This window comes from Anoplophora glabripennis, unplaced genomic scaffold (genome assembly GCF_000390285.2).
Source record: "Anoplophora glabripennis isolate ALB-LARVAE unplaced genomic scaffold, Agla_2.0 scaffold296, whole genome shotgun sequence".
Classification (NCBI taxonomy): Eukaryota; Metazoa; Arthropoda; class Insecta; order Coleoptera; family Cerambycidae; genus Anoplophora; species Anoplophora glabripennis.
In genome coordinates, this window is record NW_019416601.1 from 486,841 (window position 1) to 506,921 (window position 20,081).

The 20,081-nt window shown below is 32.3% G+C and overlaps 2 protein-coding genes across 2 annotated transcripts in view; one reads left to right on the forward strand and one right to left on the reverse strand.

The window, feature by feature from the left end:
- Positions 1 to 3,388, reverse strand: part of LOC111691760 (transient receptor potential protein-like) — a 16,176-nt gene extending 12,788 nt beyond the window's left edge. Inside the window, exons 1-9 of the mRNA XM_023455053.1 lie at positions 3,228 to 3,388; positions 2,961 to 3,105; positions 2,801 to 2,896; positions 2,603 to 2,745; positions 2,300 to 2,501; positions 2,006 to 2,176; positions 1,524 to 1,758; positions 577 to 729; positions 377 to 522 (exon numbers count right to left, since the gene is read on the reverse strand). Of these exons, the coding sequence (XP_023310821.1) occupies positions 377 to 522; positions 577 to 729; positions 1,524 to 1,758; positions 2,006 to 2,176; positions 2,300 to 2,501; positions 2,603 to 2,745; positions 2,801 to 2,896; positions 2,961 to 3,105; positions 3,228 to 3,388 (1,452 nt within the window). The remainder of the gene's footprint in view (positions 1 to 376; positions 523 to 576; positions 730 to 1,523; positions 1,759 to 2,005; positions 2,177 to 2,299; positions 2,502 to 2,602; positions 2,746 to 2,800; positions 2,897 to 2,960; positions 3,106 to 3,227) is intronic.
- Positions 1 to 15,917, forward strand: part of LOC108912575 (transient-receptor-potential-like protein) — a 17,213-nt gene extending 1,296 nt beyond the window's left edge. Inside the window, exons 2-19 of the mRNA XM_023455051.1 lie at positions 5,258 to 5,382; positions 5,845 to 6,085; positions 6,139 to 6,281; positions 7,692 to 7,872; positions 8,252 to 8,443; positions 8,494 to 8,728; positions 8,784 to 8,936; positions 9,006 to 9,261; positions 10,035 to 10,168; positions 11,110 to 11,233; positions 11,289 to 11,484; positions 11,825 to 11,982; positions 12,065 to 12,285; positions 12,495 to 12,624; positions 13,106 to 13,186; positions 14,198 to 14,385; positions 14,496 to 15,328; positions 15,653 to 15,917. Of these exons, the coding sequence (XP_023310819.1) occupies positions 5,297 to 5,382; positions 5,845 to 6,085; positions 6,139 to 6,281; positions 7,692 to 7,872; positions 8,252 to 8,443; positions 8,494 to 8,728; positions 8,784 to 8,936; positions 9,006 to 9,261; positions 10,035 to 10,168; positions 11,110 to 11,233; positions 11,289 to 11,484; positions 11,825 to 11,982; positions 12,065 to 12,285; positions 12,495 to 12,624; positions 13,106 to 13,186; positions 14,198 to 14,385; positions 14,496 to 15,328; positions 15,653 to 15,775 (3,675 nt within the window). The 5' untranslated portion in view covers positions 5,258 to 5,296 and the 3' untranslated portion in view covers positions 15,776 to 15,917. The remainder of the gene's footprint in view (positions 1 to 5,257; positions 5,383 to 5,844; positions 6,086 to 6,138; positions 6,282 to 7,691; positions 7,873 to 8,251; positions 8,444 to 8,493; positions 8,729 to 8,783; positions 8,937 to 9,005; positions 9,262 to 10,034; positions 10,169 to 11,109; positions 11,234 to 11,288; positions 11,485 to 11,824; positions 11,983 to 12,064; positions 12,286 to 12,494; positions 12,625 to 13,105; positions 13,187 to 14,197; positions 14,386 to 14,495; positions 15,329 to 15,652) is intronic.
- The last annotated feature ends 4,164 nt before the right edge of the window (positions 15,918 to 20,081 follow it).

The window sequence follows — 20,081 nt, forward strand, 5'->3', positions numbered from 1 at the left end:
TTAACAACAAATCTTTAATATTTGATAAAACATTTGCGAGTTTGTCGCCACAGAAGTAACAGACATTGTATTAATTAGTGTTTATTAAAATTATGGCAATTAAAAATACAGTTCTTCCGAAATATGATTCCTGAAATGATTTTTTTATAATTTATTTTTTATAAATTTTTATAATCTTGACTCTTGCAAATTTTACTGAAAACTAATTTCTCACCAAACTTACATTTGTGCTCATTTGCCGAATATTATTGACAATTCTTATAGCACTTATTATACAGAATGACGATGCAAAGCAGCTGCGTGTAAGGATATCAATTTATTTCGTTTAGCCGCTAGATGGTGTTAAATTGGCAAAAAAATGAGCAGTAATTCTTACCCAAGTTATATAAAATGTCGACAATCTTAAAGCAAGCCACATGACGTAGAAGAAATTCGTTATAAAATCCACAATGTTCCATAAATCCGAAACGTACTCGAATATACCATCGCACCAAAGTGCTCTTATTTCGCTCCAAATCAAACCTGAAATTGACTGAGTTTACAAACAGCGCTATTGAAAGTGAGGTCGTAACTTACTGATTACATATACTATTACTCCACATTCTGCTATGCCAAAAAGTGCGCCTCTTTCCTTTCTCTTCCATTCCTTCACCATATCTTGAACCCAACTGGTGCCAAACCACTCCAAAAATAATATTTCGACCCTTTGAGATGCCGCACCAAGTAAAGCTATAATTTTTTTGAGTATTAAAGGAAATTATTTTAAGAAAAGGTTTTATCTATTGGAAATAAAGTAAGTATTGGTATTAGGAGGTAATTCCTAAGTAGAGTCACATTCTTTAACATAGTAAGGTATGAATCAAAATTTTATGAGAAATATTTTGGTTATGAACGAAGTTACATTTTAAAAACTTTCGCAGTACTCATATTTGGTAATTTGGAAATACCTCTGCTTATGAGCATACAAATTTTCAAGGTAATTTTTCAGTGAATTTGTGTTATTGTCAATGGTATTTTTGTTGGGCCTTTTATTTTGCCAGATTGTTTAACGCTATCTACGATTTTTGAAAAATCCTCTTCCGCGTCTTCTAGATGTGCTTCTGAACAGTAGAGAGAACCAGTGGTTCTTACAAGATGGGGCTCCAATCTGAAGTGCAAGAGCTCTTAAATATTACTTTCACTAATAAATAAATAGGTCGTAGAGAGCAGTTGCATGGCCATCTAGGTCACCTGATCTTAAACCTAGTGATTATTTTATATGGGGTCAGATGAAAAACTTAGGGAAGGGAAGAAATACTCAAGACAGAACAGGACTAAATGTTTTCGAAATGAATATTAAGTTCTTTATTTTTAAGTTTCTTGAAAAGTGGTATTTGGAACAAATGTCTATTTTAACGTTTTACACGTCATAAATATACGACTCTATTTAGGAATCACCCTGTATATAAAACATGAATACAATATCGCAAATTACCAACAGAGTCCTTGCTTAAGTTTTTGTAACATCGTACAGATTTACTTACTTAGAAACAGGGCGTATGAGGAAGAATGGCAAATAAATTTAACGAAAGGCTTTTTCATAAACATTCCCATCTTTGACTTGGGCGCTAGCATGTAGATGGTGCAGTACATCGGAAACATTATACCCAGCCTAACTACTTGAAGACACTGGCCAATTATGCGTTTTCTTCTGAATCCCGGAAGTCCCTCGTACCAAATCGTGGCCAAAAGTTGCTGAACATTGGGATGCGCGATAAACTAAAATGTATCAAAAATAATTCTGATTTGGTTTTATCTCGAACAACTCTTCGCCAAATTTTATTATGTGTTTTATACAAGGAAAATAATATATAAATAATGATAAAGAAAATATATAATAAGAAAATATTTCGTAAATGATATGGTTCAATGGTACTATTATTATAAGTTGGTATTACATTATGTCTTTCTTATTTATACTTATTCCAAGATGTTAACTATAAAAATTGAAGACACAACTACTTACTGCCTTTTGCTTATATTTTATAGCTAATTTTAGTCTCTCCAAAGTTTGCCTTTCTCCTATTACCCAAGCCTCTCCTGTAGGTTCATAATTCAGCATTATCTCCAATTCGTATGACGTTCTAGCATGATCCAGCAAAGAAGTGGCAAACGTTTGCACTTGCTTCCTCATAATCTAAATCAACAGGTGCCTATTTTATATTTGTTTTTGTTCCAGTACTTGTTATAATTATTTTGTACTTGGTTTCAAAATATCCTAAACATTAATAGTAATACTTAATTATTAAAATTTTCTTACATTATATTCCGCTCTAAATTCCGTCTCCATCCTACTCAGTCTTCTTAGATCCCATGATAACTCAAAGGCGGTTAGAACAGGATCGCTTGAAGACAGAGAAATTAGCGAAGGGGAAGATAAGGCCTTATAAGCGTTTATTCTTGCTTGTGAGTGCCTCAGGGAATCTTCTTTACTAGACCATACACATTCATCGCATCCACATCTGAAATTTTAAGGTAATCATTTGAAAGAAATTCTTCTGATGGTGCAGCTACATTCTACGTTATTGTTATTCATACTAACTGCAAAGTAAAAACCGTGTACCTAACGTCATGAGGCATAGGTAAAGTTGCTCCTCGATCCAAAAGAAGTTTAATAATTTCATAATTGTTTTTATGTGCTGCCAAAATAAGTGGAGTAATGTCTGCTGTAAACGACGCCGAGGCTCGATCGACCGTTTCCCAACTCTAAAATAGTTAAGTTAATAACACAGACCTCAATTTGTAGAAAATGTCCACTTACGTATGGCTCTCCTTCTGTATGTTTCTCTTCCTCCCAGTTTAGTAAAACTTCGACAGCCTCAACATATTCTTCTTTGATGGCATGTAGCACACCATCCTATAATTACACAAAATGAATCTATCTATATAATCTAGAGATATTTTTTCGTTTTTTGTCTTACTTTTACGTTGATGTTTTTCTCTAGGAGTAACTTAATTAAGTCAATATTTTCATTTTCAATGGCTGCTATTAGTGCGGATCTGTTTAAAGGATCAACACAGTTTATATCAAATTCTGCAAGGTTATTTTTGTATTCTTCTATTATCCTGAAATATATCTGGGTATAACATTGGAAAGTAAATAAAGAACATAAATAAAAAAATACGAATCGCCCAGCTTCTGTCAAACTAAAAAAAAATACTTTTCTCGTGGAAAAAAATGATATTACCTCGATACAGTAGCACAGTCCCCTCTCTCTGCATGAAGAAGAAAAGTCTTCTCAATCGAAGACAATGGCCTATCCAAAGGGTCACTTGACACCGGTACACTTCCAAATTCATCTTTGCTTTCTCCAACCAAATATTCCTGAGATTCTGACACCGTTTTCATCACTCACATTATTTTGTTCATGTATTAAGTTCCAATTCGATATCTCACGAAACTGAAATGAGGTATAATGATTAGTTATACGACGAAATCCTCTAACTTCCATATAAATCGATCAATTTTCCTTAATTTAATTAAACGTATGAATAACACTTATGCCGGTCATGTAATTCCTCAAATCGGTGGATTAAATTTGTCTTCTGTGATTTGTACAGTGGTGTAACAACATATGATAAAACCAAAGTAGGTCGTTGTTAATATTAATTAAATTAATAATAACTATAGATTATGCCCATAATTAAATTTTTACCTTAATTTCTTTCCTTATATATACCTTTTCCTGAAAATTGATAATAAAGAAAATATACGAAGACACCTGTTTAAAAGGATATGATAGAACGTTTTTAGCGATAACTCTTTAACGATATCATAAACATACTGTAAATTAAGACTAAGGCAATCATTAATTAAAATTTCGTGCATAAGCTGACATTTTGTTTGATCCCCAACTTTTTTATTGATCCAAAAATTTGTTTAGTTTCAATAAATCATTTCCAATGTTCCGATTGTGACTCATTTACAAGTTTATGAACTCCAGAAAGCACTGTTTCGCTTTTATTATCAAATATTTAGAAATGTAAAAAAGAGGAAACTAAGGTGAAATAGCTTTCGATAATTTACCGGGCATAGCTTTCCCAGTTTTTAATTCAGCCTTTCGCCCTTGTACATTGTAAACAACTATTTATAATAAGTCCAGACATATTTCTATATCTACAAAGAACCTCATTAAGGGGGTAAACTAATTTATTATTGAATAGCAGTTTTTAAAGCAATTTTCTTAGCTTTTACATAAGGTGTGGCCGCTAATGGCTGTGTAAGTGACCTGTCGTTTTCTTGTAAATTAAACCTAATTTAATTAAATTAAAGTTAATGCAATAATACTGATCTCCATACTACGTACGAGGACATTCCAAAAAGTAACTGCAGATTGACATATCGTCGTCAAGGAAGGGCAAATTATATGAAAGTGCTTTTTGGATAATATGCTGATATTATGGTCTCGTATAATAGTACTTACAAATCTCTCCAATCAAGAACAAATTTTTATCTTCGTCTTGAACTGGAATGGTTGACTCACTTGTTTGTAGAATTTTTTAACAGTCGCACCCCACTTACTTTTAATTCTTCTGCTACCAATACTAACGTGGGATTGTAATCTGCCGCGATTTTTGTGTTACGTAATTACAATTCTATTTGTAACTCCCAGCAATATGTTTAATTGTAGCGTGTAAGATTTACATTCTGTTTTTAGAAATACCAGTGATTTATGAGTAATATTTAAGGGAATAGTTGTACATTTCTTGTATTATTCTACCTTTAATAGGTAGTTAATATCCCTCATTATTTGTGAATTTTAAACCGGTACACATGTTTTATTAAGTATGTCATTTTTTATAATTTTCTGATCTTGTCTTTTTAAATAACTTAAAAGAAAATATAATGGTATGAATTTGCTATAATTTATACTTTTTATAATTAATTATATGGTGAGGCATCTTATTTCGTGAAATATGAAGTACTTAGCCTAGTATTAAGTTCATAAATTAGTTTTATTTAATATTGATTTGTAAATACCCAGGCGAGCCACTAATCTAATAAAGCAACTAATGCAATTATGTTCAACAAGGCTTGTTGGAAAGAGTTACACCTTGCACTTTTAGTTTCTCAGTAGCAATGTACACTTAGGTTTCTCTATTTCATTTCTTCTTTAATTTCCATTCTAGGTTTAAGTTACTTGTACATTTTTCAAAATGGAGGACGACGTGAGTAGTCCGATTGTATTAGATAACTGTATCACAAACATTTTTTCAGGTTGATATAGAAGCTCCGGTTACTCGAAAATCATTGATAATGCCTAAACTACCAAATATACTGACTCTTGAAGAGAAGAGATACCTGCTAGCCGTTGAAAGAGGTGATTTGGCCAACGTTAGAAGGTAAATATAGTTCATTAAGTCATAATAGACACACCATTTCAAGAAATGTACATAGAGCATGCTTGTTTTGTCATCAAAATATTATTTTTTAACATATTTAAAATAAAAAACTTTTTTAGCTCTTAGTTTTGCCATTAAACAATCAATTCAAGAGAATATTTTCTGATGCATCCTATAAACGTGTCTCAAATTCTTTCGTTTCTAAAGTACATAGCATTCAAATTTAGATTTTAAATCTCGGGAATACTGTCTCCATATTAAAAGGGCCACTATGCAAGATTGAACAAAATATATTTCTTGGCTATATATTTAAAATGTATCTGTCGCTGATTACGAGCATGTACGACAAATACACCGTTTTAAAAAAAATTTAGACAATATACGAGTTAAAACCTAGAAAAATAATTATAATAATATTTGTAATTTCGTTGCATAAAGGTATATTAAAGAGATATTTTGCAGAATGCTTCAAAAAGCCCATAGAAAGAAAACATCCATCAACATTAACTGCATGGATAGTCTAGGAAGGGGAGGTCTGACTATAGCAATCGATCAAGAGAACCTAGAGATGGTAGAACTGCTGGTCATTATGGGTGTAGAAACGAGAGACTCTCTGCTGCATGCTATTAACGTGGAATTTGTGGAAGCCGTAGAGCTTTTGCTTGAACACGAGGAATTAATTCATAAGGAAGGAGAGCCTTACGTAAGGAATCTTCCATTAACAAAATTATTGAATTGTAAACGTATTGTTTGCAGAGCTGGCAGAAAGTCGATATAAATACGGCCATGTTCACGCCAGATTTAACACCACTGATTTTGGCTGCGCATAGGAACAATTACGAAATTTTAAAGATATTGCTGGATAGAGGCGCCACAGTTCCAATGCCTCATGATATCAAGTAAGTTGATAAGAGATAGAAACAGTTGTTATTAAAGATTAAACTACAGATCCCAGGTTTAAAGTGTCAAGTTTTTTAGGACATGAGCACACTCAGCTCACTACGAAATACCCCCATACTTAAACCCTTTAACTTTAACAATTTCTGAGATACAATTCGATTTATTTCGTCTTTGTTTGAAACTGTAATTAGCTTTAAGTTTAAAACCGCTACATATGTGTTGGCTTTTTTAACTTTGTTTTTGGTGTCGAAAATATCACTCTGTATATCACTTTCTGACAAATGTTAGTAAACATTTATCTTGATTACATTTAGATGTTTACAGGTTTCTTATAGATAATTATTATTCCGCAATGAATACTAGAAAGTATACAGGGTGTTACTGAATTTATGTCAAAAATTTAAGAGGGTGAAAAAGGAGCAAAAACTGAGTTAACAGATATCACAAACCTATATCGGAAGTTAAAGGTTATAGAGAAAAAAGCTAATAAAAAATGTACTTAAAACTGTATTGGAATTGCTGAAATACGTGTATTTTATCGCGGTGAGTACTTACAAAAATTCTGTAACACTTTTTACAAATTTATTATGAAGCCAGACTGTATTCGAAAGTCAGTTTGTAATACATTGTTGTAGTGATTGCTGTGCTGTTTTTCGAGAGTACATTTAATGGCCGTATTTCCAAGTTTTCTTTTGAAGATAGCGCATTTATTTAGCAATCGCAAATATTATGATATGCTCATAATTTATGGCGAAGCAAACGAAAATGCCCACAGAGCTTGTCAAGTGTACCATGCAAGATATCCTGAACGACGTGCCCCCGCACCGCGAACATTTGTTGCTGTAGCGCAAAGAGTTTTGGACACCGGTGAAGTCATTACTTCGAAAATTTTTAATCTCTTCATGGCTCTTATTTAATATTTTTAATAGTTGTAATTGTTTCTAACAATATTCGCTATCTCAAGAATATAAAACCGATTTTTTTCAGTTTTACAATTGATAAAAATAAAGAACTGTATTTTCCTAGGACTGTATATTGGGACAAGAGATTTATTTTATATCGGATGGTATCGATTCGCCAAAAATATCTTATTCTCTAAATATTGCAATATCAAAAATAAACTTTAAAAACATATGTTATACTTTTTATTATTCAAGTGGAACAATTTATGTGCCAAGATATTCGTATAAATTAAATAATTTACTTTAAATAATGGGGTATTAAACTAGTCCAATATAATTATTGATTGTAACATTTTTATGAAGATGTAGTGTACTCCAAATTAAAATTAATGTACTTTTGACTGCTTCCTTGCTAATTTTAATATACATTTAAGAAAATATGAATACAATGTATTAATGGGTAGCTTCTTTCATCTTGTCTAAGTTATTCTATCTGCTCTATTCCAGATGTGGCTGTGACGAATGTATAAAACAGTCCGAGGAAGACTATTTAAGACATTCGCTTTCCAGACTGAATGAATACAAAGCCTTAGCAAGTCCGTCCTTAATGGCTCTGTCCTCTAGTGATCCGTTACTAACAGCCTTTCAGTTGTCTTGGGAGCTACGTGGGTTGGCTTTTGCAGAACCTGTAAGTGTGTTAAAAAAAAAACAAAATAAAAATGTATATAGAGGGTGACCCAATGCAAGATGAGTACCCATATCTGAATAACGACATAAACACCCAGTAAATTCTAAAACAAGTCAAAAACTAAATTTATTTCATTTTCACAAAACTGTGGGAGATGCCACTGTAAAAAGAATTCTAGTTCTAATGTAAAGGTGGCCATCCCATTTAAGAAAATGGTATACCCTGTAAACATTATTATTTGTTATTTAATTATGCTCTTGCTAAATTATACTCTTGCTAGTTGCTAAAATGTTACGAATCAAATCACACTGTTGAACTTGTACTTTTATATATTGTACCTTTTCAACATCTAATTGTATTAATGTAATTGTTTCTACAGGAGTGCAAATCAGAATATATGGATTTGCGCCTTCAATGTCAACAATTTGCAGTAGATTTACTGCATCAATCGAGAAGTTCTCAAGAATTAGCCATAATTCTCAATCATGATCCTGAAAGTCCTCCATATGAGGAAGGAGAACACATGAAATTGGCTAGATTGGAGCTTGCCATCCAATATAAACAAAAAAAGGTATGTTTATTAAAACTGTTCGTTACAGACATTTTTCACCGATGTTTCAGTTTGTAGCGCATCCCAACATTCAACAATTATTAGCAGCTATTTGGTACGAAGGTGTCCCAGGCTTCAGGAGGAAATCTTCCAGTGAAAAAATCATGATCATAGTGAGGGTTGCCCTTCTTTTTCCTTTCTACTGCATGTTGTACTTGTTCTTCCCCGAGACTAAGAGCGGAAAACTGATGAGGAAGCCGTTCATGAAATTCTTGATACACGCCTCATCCTATTTGTTTTTTCTACGTAAATATTTCCAAATATAAATTAGATTCGTTCGGTCTAACATTTACACTTGTAGTTTTGCTGATTTTGGTATCGTTAAGGGCCGACGACTTAGTCTTTGAATATTTTGGATCAGAATCTATGAAGACCTATGTGATAGAGAAGTATGACAGGCAAAGGGGAAATCCTCCGACCATTTTGGAATATGCTGTATTACTATACGTTGTGGGTAAGAGCAAAAGTTAAAAATACATGAATTATGGTAAACTCCTCATAAATTCGATTTAATGAATTGTAGGCTTCATTTTTGAAGAAACGCAGGAAATTTTTATCGAAGGCATACAGTCATATCTAAGAAATTTATGGAACTTCATAGATTTCACTAGAAATGTTCTATACACAGCAGTCTTCATCCTACGTGTAGCATCTTATCTTCAACAGGCTACTGAAATTCGAAATGATCCTTCCACTGCTTACATAAGAAGAGAAGAATGGTACGCTTTTGATCCCCAGCTCATCGCTGAAGGTCTTTTCGCTGCTGCTAATATCTTTAGGTAAAAATTTCATAATATAAAGATATAGTCACCCTCGTAGTCAGCCTTGGTTAATAGTTACCTTTTCAATTAAGTTTTATTCTTGTAATCATTTAAATTTTAGACTTGTTTGGTTCTGAATTTGAACTGCTCTAGATAGTCACATTCTTTAATGTATTCTTAGCATGAATTCTTTTGAGAAAATCTGAATTAAAAAATGTGTTAGCTCATTACATATACATACTTGTAATGAGGTGGTCAAGATTTGGTTAAGATTTCACTTCTCAGTTTATCTGTCCATCATGATGAAGTGCTACCATTGGTTTTACTCAAGACAGACTGGCTCGTAATAGTTTTCATCAAGATGATGCCAGGCCACATATAGCAACAGTAGCACCTGACTACGTTGAGCATGCTGCAATCAATCTCTTGACATGTTAACCTATCTACTAACTATATCGAAAATGTTTTAAATATTATCAATAGGAGACTGTAAAAATTTAGCATATCTTGAGTTTGGCTATTCTTCTTCTCTCAGTGGCCTGTGCAAAGAACAGAATATTGATTACCTCATCACAGGTATGGATAGATGGATAATTCATACTGTGATTGTCACATTCATTTGAATCTAAATCAGTTACTAACCTTTTAATTAATACACGGTGCCTTTTAAGTTCTTGTATTTTGTTTGGTTGAATTAAATAATCCTGCTTTTGTTTTGTTACATACCAAGATTGTTTCAGTTTATTACATTTAAAATATATGATTATTATTTTTGTTGAAATTTTTTTCAGCGCTCTAAAGCTGGTTCATCTTTTTTCCATAAATCCTCATCTGGGACCACTGCAAATATCACTGGGACGCATGGTCATCGATATCGTCAAGTTCTTTTTCATTTATACGTTAGTTCTGTTTGCTTTTGCATGTGGTAAGAAAATATAAAATGTCACCCTAAAGTTGCAAGGTTAGCGATTAGTTTCGGCTAATGCATCATGTTATGTAAATCATCAAATATAATGCATCATGCTATTTAAAAATGCTTTTTTGCTGATTTATGTTGTAACATAAATATCTAACTTTAAATAGTGATAAAATAGGATTCCCCTGACACTCTCAGAACATAATAATTAACCGAGTTATACGTATAATCTGATTAGTTTTTTAAATTGATACTTTGTAATTCATTTTTTTAGACTAGTTGATTTTGTTTCAAATTTGGGAAACTTATAACAGCATCTGTGAATGAAGAATCCTAAAAATTCTAGTGGATTTAAATATTTATAGGGCATAACTTTTGTTTGAGGTTTTTCAAAAAGTAAAAGCAATTATTATTAAAGATTAGTAAAAAAAATATTTCAAAATTTTTAATTTAAGAGTGTTTGTTTGATATATTAAAAAGAATAAATAAATTTCCTCAAATTCCAAAAAACAAAGATTGTAAATACCTTTCTCTTTAGACACAAAAGCAGTATTTTGAAATACGTTATTACAAGGGGTAGAAAAAATTATCACCTAGAAACAATTGCCTGTACGTTGATTAGTAGTGTATAACCTTTTTCTGTATTTAATTTATCGAATTTAATTGCAATTCGTTATTTATTTATGTTTTATGAAATGTTTTGCAACAAAAAACTAATTTTGTGAGAGCTAATAATTGAAGATTAATGGAAAATCTTGAGATGGAATCAATCTTGATATTTGAGGTGACAGGCATTCTTTTCAATTATCTCGTTAAAAAGCGTTTACTATTTCTAAAGTACTAGGTAAACATATAGGTACTTAGAGTTTTGACAGTTATTATTAACATATAATTAGAAAACTTAGAAAGAAAAAAAAGTGTATAGTAGTGTACGAAACATTTTTTAACAGGTCTAAATCAACTACTGTGGTACTTTTCCGATTTGGAAAAGAAAAAGTGCTACCACTTGCCTAACGGCGAGCCCGATTTCGACAACGCCGGAGACGCTTGCATGAAATGGAGAAGATTTGCTAAGTAAAAAGTCTTTACTAGATTTCAGCGACGATTAAACTTTTTTTCTTGATTACAGTGTGTTTGAATCGTCGCAATCACTATTTTGGGCCAGTTTTGGTATGGTGGACTTGACAAGTTTTGAACTGACGGGCATTAAAACCTACACTCGGTTTTGGGGCCTTTTGATGTTTGGATCGTATTCCGTGATCAATGTGATCGTTCTGCTGAACCTGCTCATTGCTATGATGTCTAATTCATATGCAATGATAGATGTAAGTCCTTTGCATGTTTGTTACAATAACAGGAACACATTACTGATATAATTGAAACTATATATATATCTGCCAAAAATATATTTATTACTACTAATGAGGACTAATATTGTGATTCTGCTGACTAATGATGTCTGATATTGATATTAGGGGTATAATTCAATATTGAACGGGACTGTAGCCCGCAGAGTAGTTATTTTACACATTTTAACTTCTCATAAAGATTTAAAGATATAGAACTGGAAATAAAAAGGCCCTTAAATGAATGTTGTCATTAGTTATTGATTTTCACCAAAAAAATACGAAATTAATTGTTAATCGTTACTTGAATCGAGTTTAGGAACATTCAGACACTGAATGGAAATTCGCAAGGACAAAACTGTGGATGAGTTACTTTGAAGAAACTGGAACCTTACCCCCACCTTTCAATATCTTTCCAAAACCAAAAAATTTTTTCAAACTATTAGGCTTGAGGAAAAAGGATAAATTGAAGAGAATGTCCACCAAGGTAACCTTAAAATAAGTCACATATCGTATTTAACAAAATGGACATTTTGTTCTTTGTTTGTTTTCAGAGGAGAAACAGGGAAGAGAAGGAAAGAGACTTTAGGTATACAGCTGTAATGAGAGCTCTAGTATGGAGATACGTATCGGCCATGCACAGGAAATGTGAAGAAGCCATCGTTACCGAAGACGACATGAATGAAGTCAAAGGTGATATTTCTTCGTTCCGGTACGAAATTTTAGACGTTCTGGGAAAAAATGGTATGGATATATCATCAGCTGAGAGAAAAGAAAAAGGTAACTTATCTAGTAAAGGTAACAGAACTTACAAAAAGTTCCTATAAGTATGATTCTGAGACATAGGGTGTTAAAGTTGCTAAAACCAAAGGTTTGTACTTAACCATAGGATACAAATTCTTCGAGAATAACTTATCACCAAATTAAGAATTAGTCAAATTAAATTAGTGATCTCTATAACATGTCTAAAATGTTTAATATTCATACAGCTGTTCTTGGAAAAAAAATGAAAGTATGGGAAAGACGATTAATGAAAGACTTCAAAGTAGCTCCCGTTGCTTCAGAGGAAGACGAAGAATTGTTTGCTCCACCTCCAGAAAACGAAGACTCATTAGCAAAGTATGTATTTATGTATTTAATGCATTCGTGACAAATAGTAATAAAGATGAAATATCATATATGGAAATAAATAATTTTGAGAAAGTATATATTATACAGTGCGTTCCGTTTGAAAAACGAAAAAAACGAATTTTGATACAAATGACATTATATTTTCATGTTAAGATACGAAAATTGCATTAGTGTGGTAAAACAAGTTACTGTTGTCATTATAACCAGGACAACTCATTTCTAAAGTTCTCACGACCCACGATTGATTGTACTCAAAATTTAAGTGATTTAAATACTTAAACTACATAACACTTAACATAGTTTAGATATCTTCTATAATTTTCGAGACAGCGGTCTAGGGAGTTTGTAAACGAACACTCGGTAGACCAAACACAGAATTCTTAATTGAATGATAAAATAGTCGAAAATATTTGTTTAAATTTGATAATTAAAAAAGAGACAATTTGCTTCATATTTATTGTACTTTAAGATTCCGAAGAATAGCAAAACTGGCGGTGCTTGATTCGGGTATAAATAAATGGCGTCAGGTAGTAAAAGGGGCTCAAATTGCGTAAGTATTACAAGTTAAGTAGGTACTTAAACGCATGTAGATATCTATTTACACGGAGGCATTTGACTGTATAGGTAAGCTAGGACAGAATATGTGGTACAGCAATCTATAGAGTAGAATATAGATACTATATATTAAAATTCTAACTTTTGTAGGATAAATTTAAGACATTGTATACAGGATGATTCAGAACTTAACAAAACAAAAAAAAATTTGGATGTACAGAGGACTCTTACAAAAACAATTTTGTAGAGAAAAAATCAAAAAGGACAGTTCGAAAATGATTCTGCACGGCACTGGAAACTGGTCCACTGTAAAACCTGCACAATGCGACCGGGTCCGTTTTACTCAGTTTCTATGAACTAACACAAATGTTGTCTTGACACTAACTACTAAAAAACGATTGTAAACACTATCATAACAACGATTATAAAATCGGATTTCAGATTCGGAGTCACTGAGGCCACGTGGCTCTCCGCGCGTATTGCGAATGAGACTAGAGACTACAGTTGTCCAACTATGTAATGGTTGAAAGTACTAGTACAACTTCAATAATTTCGTTCTCGGAAACTATAAGGATTTTCCAAAATTTCTTTTTACGATATTGGCTCCATTTCTCATGCCGTATCTATTCCCAAATTGTTTTGGATAAGTTGTGAATCACCCTGTACAGAATAATTGTATAGTGGTAGCAGTAGTACTATAACGATGGTTTTTCAATATTGCAGTGATATAAGGTTTGATGAGGTAAGGTCTACTAATGACAATTATTAGTAGGTAGCTAAACAACTGACCAATTTTTCTCATTAATATGACATCGTCTAACAGTCATATCTCCCTTGCCATTTGAGGTAGATCCGTCAAACCCTATGCTTATCCTTAAAAATGTCCTATATAAAATCGATAGCACCATAAAAATCTTTTAGTTAATATGTAGTTAGAAATTAAAAAGTTAAAATGGGATGATATTTATAACCATAATTCATATTACCATTTTCATGATGTTCTTAGGTCTCAAATAGGACACTGCCATCGCCGAGACTCGTTTAAGAAACAGCAAAATTTGCAAAAAGCCATGGAGGAAGCCAAAAGATTAACATCCAAAAGTCCAGATAACTTATCAAGAGTTACCACACCCATCAAACTACCAGACATGACAGGTTCCGATATCGTTGGGCTAGTGAGAGGTGAAGATTTAGGTTCGTGTTATTGTTTCCTTTTCTAATTATAAAATTACTTAATAAATTATTGAGAATAGCTATAATTTATGTTATTATTTATGTAACATATTAACATTGCATTTGTTTAGAAACAGAATCGGTTAAAAGAAAATTTGATTTGAGTCCCAGTGTAACTGTTATGGAACAACGAACACTAACTCCTGTCAAAATCTCCATAGCGCCGTCAGAACAGACAACCTTAGAACGGGGCAGCCCCAGTCCTCAATCCCCTGCTAAAAATGAACCAGATCTCATAAATCTGGAAAGCACTAAGAGTTCCCCGATGCCAAGCATGAAAAAATCTGCAAATTCTTCATCGTCTAATTCTTTAGATCAGATATTGAATAAAGCCGATGTCCATGTTTCCCATATGAACTCTGATGATAAAATATTAATTTCGCCACCTATTGTCATATCACCACCAGATGCAGAAAGTACCGATAGTCCAAGTAAAAATTCCCTGAAATCAAAAGCAGATTCTTTCGAATCTTTCGATGAATTAAAAAAGGACGAAATTTATGATGTAGTGTCAACAGAAACTGCCGAAGTTGATAAAATTGTTATATCCTCAATAAAATCAAGTGATATTAAAAGGCTTGGGGCTGAAATACAACAAGCTACGCCAGAATCAAAAACGGAAGTGAAATCTCCAGACAAATTAAGTGAAACAAGCGACAATGTTAAAGAACAACAGACAAAAGAAGAGAAAAGCATTACTTATAAAGACAAAGATATGAACAAAAATAGTGCAACTGCAGATAGTGGTAAATGTGAAATTACTAAGGAAGAAAAAACTGCTAAAATTGGTGGGAAAGGGGAAAAAGAGGCATTAGAAAGTGAAGTAAAAGAGAAATCAGAAAGTAAAGAGGTACCCAAAATAGAAAAACTTGAACCAGAAGAAGAAATTCCACAATCATCGAAGGTGAGCTAGTTACCTTCTGGAAATAAAAATAATAATACAGTTAATTACACATAATATAAAATTATATAATAGATAATAGATAATAGATAATAGATAATAGATAATAGATAATAGATAATAGATAATAGATAATAGATAATAGATAATAGATAATAGATAATAGATAATAGATAATAGATAATAGATAATAGATAATAGATAATAGATAATAGATAATAGATAATAGATAATAGATAATAGATAATTTGAATACTCACGAAAAAATAACTTTCTGTAATTTCAATAAAATATTTGAAAACGATTTTTTTTTTTTCAATATTTTAGAATGGAGATTCGCCCGATCCGCCTACGCTACCAAAGAGTCCGGTCGCAACTCCACTGGCACAGAGAAATATTCAACGGATCCAAGACGCCAAAAGGGTTCAACCAAAATATGGATGGTTGTAAAATTGTATAGGTACAGCAAAAAAACTATTCCTATAAATTTAATATATGGAAGTTGCTCAATAAAATGTAGGTAATTCTTTTTTTGCTATATACCTAATTTTGATGAAATCTATTGTAATTAATGAACAAATTCAGAAATTGTCAAATCCAAACATTAATATACGTAATAAAAGTGGTATGAATTTCCTTTTTCTATGGTGAAAATCCCATAATTTTTTAAATTATCCCATTCAAAACAATTGAAATCTATATTCATTGAAACTGATGTTCACAATCTCTAAAGAAAATAAATACTTAAATAAAACATTTTTCATAATCACCAGGTGGTCGTTTAGTTAATGTTTCGTAATATCGTCACCAAATAGACTCTTTTAGTGTGACGTCAAATATTTAGGCAACCCGCAACAAATTGTCATAGTTGAAATTGTACATATCGAATCTGACCCTTGTGTACTATTTACTATGAACTATTTCAAATTAATTTATTTTTACAAGTATTTATAGAAGTATTTAAAAACACGTGTGTCGTAAAATAGATACACTAATGTACTTACAAAAACGATATAAAAGAATATTCTTAAATTTAAATAAAGTAAAAATTTAACATTAGCCGTGTTAATCCTAATGCGCATGCTCGGGAAAAATAGCCTCATATGCAGGTGAGATCTTGTTGCTATATCATCGCTGTCATCACTAGCGTATTTTCTCTTCTTTTGTTTAATCTTGGCATTTTCTAGTTCTACCAAAGGCAAGTTCGGTATTGACATATAGATGCTCTATGTAGATATATATCTTTGTCTTTTCATCTTTTACAATTAGAAAATAACAAAACACATCTGGAGCGTCTAGAGTTTAGACGTTAATACCGAACTTGCCTAAAGTATTTTTTATTCTTTTCTTGGTGCTTTGCTGTGTCAGTCTGCTTATTGAGTGTTTTTTGTTCTTCGAGTGGTTTATTACAGACGTACTCTCAACCAGAATCAAACTTTTCTTGAATGGTATCCTACTTCGCTTACATGAAATTATCTTTAATGCGCATGCTCAGTAACATTGATATAATTTTTATTTATAAATTACTATAAAAGTCAATATTGTTCGATAAATTTCAAAATATAAATTCTATAATTCTTTTAGTTTAACACTTGGATTTGAAACTTCTTAAATATTTCTAATATTGCCAGAATATCACGATATTTAAGGTCATGACAAAGAAAACATTTTTTGGCACTTATGTCTAAAGTACATAAGGTCGAAAATCGATCTAGTAAAAAACAGAAAATCCCGGATAATGTGTACTATGGGGTTGCCTACTCTTCTATTATCTATGGTTGCCTATTATTTGGCGCACGTGACGTCACTACTAAAAAGGTCTATTGAGTTTGAGCTACAAGAAAGTCAGTAATGCCGTCTTTCAAGAATTAAATGCTTAACCAAATTCTCAGTATCTCCATTACTAGTTGATGTGTATTTGTGAGTCCACTCACAATCTGCGAATTTTTACCATTAAAAATGGCCCGATGGCCATTTAAATATTTTTGACAATATTCTGGTAGATTATCACCTGCTTAAGGGCTTGTTTTGGTTCTGTCAGCGGACAGTCCTAGAACCGTTCTCTATCGGAACCAAAACACACCTTGAATGTTATTTATTATTTTGGCCTTTGTTATTCACAGGTGTCTTGTAAACCACATACTTAAGATGCCCCCATAAAAAATAATCCAATGCATTTAAGCCTGGAGAATGTGATGGCCAATTTACAGGGGCGTCATGATCTTTACCTATCCATTTGTTTGGGTACTTTTGACCACTTCCTTGACTATCCAAAAACCTATAACATAACTGTATACAGGGTCGGAAAGTCCCCATGGTTCATCGGCCGTTCCGTGAGAGCGATAAAGAAAGCCATAGAAATCCGTGCGATAGAGAAATATGGCTATAATGAAGTAGTCTAATAGTCGCCACCCATTTCGCCCTTCCACAATTAAGAAGTTCATCTTATTTGTGGAAGGGCGAAATGGGCGGTGACTATTAGACGCTTTCATTATAGCCATCTAGACATGAGTAATTTCAGTTATATTAATAACACCTTTTTATAAATAAGTTGTTTGATTATTTCGAAAAAAGTTTCAGAGAGTTTCAGTTGTAGGGCACCGAGGAGGCCATTGAAAAGTCCATATTACGACTTCCGGTGTAGACCGGATGTGATATTTTAGACCGAAAGTTGATTTGTTTTCGATTTTAAATGGAAACACCCATTTTTTACCACGGATTTCGATTGAAAAAAAAATTTTTGATATTGTTTTTTCGATTTAACACATATTTTGGCGATGAAATGACTATTAAAAAAAAAAAAATATCATACAAAAATTGTAAGGTGAAAAGGGGGCTATCTTGACATGACGTTGAAAATGACCTTGACCTTGACTTCAAGGTCGTTTGAAGATCAAATTCAAAATTTTAAATGCTCTCTTTTTTGACCTCGGAAATTACAAGAGCAGGAAGTTTTACAATAACAATGAACTTAACCTCATGACAAGATCAGACATCAAGGTCACTTTAAGGTCGAAAAACTGTATAATTATAAACTACTTTTAGCTCTACCCGGGAATAACGACGTGGATTGATAGTTGTCGTTTTGATATGGGACTTTTTGTCCTATAAAGCTATGTCAATGTACCAAAAGCAATTTAAGGAGTAAGATCACTGTATAATTTTCAGAAAATATATATTTTTTAATGATTAAAAAGATGCTTTAAATCTTCAGAATAAGGGTAAAGAAGTTTTATGTCTGTACAAATTTTTCTTCTTGCGTTGCTCCGAAACGACTATCTGCGACATATAAACACCTGCAGGAAGGGCACAGCCTATAGACTTACCTTTTGATTCCTAACTTCTCACCTAACTACCAACAGATATCGTTGAATTAGAAGCATTTTAAAACGAAAGTACGTTAGTACGTATACGATATATCTCAAAATTTTAGGCGTTTTTCTCGAGAAGATTTTTTTAAACGGCACACGGTATAATTCCAACAATTTTCATTCTATTCACTTCAAATTTTGACCATATCTTTAAAATAACATTCCGAGAGAAGTACACATGGGATTTTCGATAAGTTGATTTTAACATTATTTATTTGTTGACAAATGATTGTGCCTTTTTTCTCAAAAATTGTACTTTCTGCTTCGAATGGTCGCCAGTCACACAAAAATTAATGTTTTCAAAATCCCCATTTAGATTATGAGGACATTTTTTGTTTTTTTCCATAATCATATTTGTCAGTTACGCTGCGTGCCACAGAATTCCTCAAAATCAACAATCTTCGCGAAAATGGCTCCAAAGGCGTTTTTTCACAATATTTATCAATAAATATATATTTCTTGAACACTTAAAAGCATGGTGGATAATGTTCTTGGTTATATCCTTACTTTTCCTTCCATTCAAAAAAAAAAANTAAATAAGTTTTCAAGTGCTTCATTTCTGTAATGAAACAGAAACGTTTCTAGTTAATGTTTCAAATGTTTAGTAAAACATCTCATTTGCAACGTTTCATTTACGTTTCGTGTTTAGTGGGAATGTACCAAAAGCAATTTAAGGAGTAAGATCACTGTATAATTTTCAGAAAATATATATTTTTTAATGATTAAAAAGATGCTTTAAATCTTCAGAATAAGGGTAAAGAAGTTTTATGTCTGTACAAATTTTTCTTCTTGCGTTGCTCCGAAACGACTATCTGCGACATATAAACACCTGCAGGAAGGGCACAGCCTATAGACTTACCTTTTGATTCCTAACTTCTCACCTAACTACCAACAGATATCGTTGAATTAGAAGAATTTTAAAACGAAAGTACGTTAGTACGTATACGATATATCTCAAAATTTTAGGCGTTTTTCTCGAGAAGATTTTTTTAAACGGCACACGGTATAATTCCAACAATTTTCATTCTATTCACTTCAAATTTTGACCATATCTTTAAAATAACATTCCGAGAGAAGTACACATGGGATTTTCGATAAGTTGATTTTAACATTATTTATTTGTTGACAAATGATTGTGCCTTTTTTCTCAAAAATTGTACTTTCTGCTTCGAATGGTCGCCAGTCACACAAAAATTAATGTTTTCAAAATCCCCATTTAGATTATGAGGACATTTTTTGTTTTTTTCCATAATCATATTTGTCAGTTACGCTGCGTGCCACAGAATTCCTCAAAATCAACAATCTTCGCGAAAATGGCTCCAAAGGCGTTTTTTCACAATATTTATCAATAAATATATATTTCTTGAACACTTAAAAGCATGGTG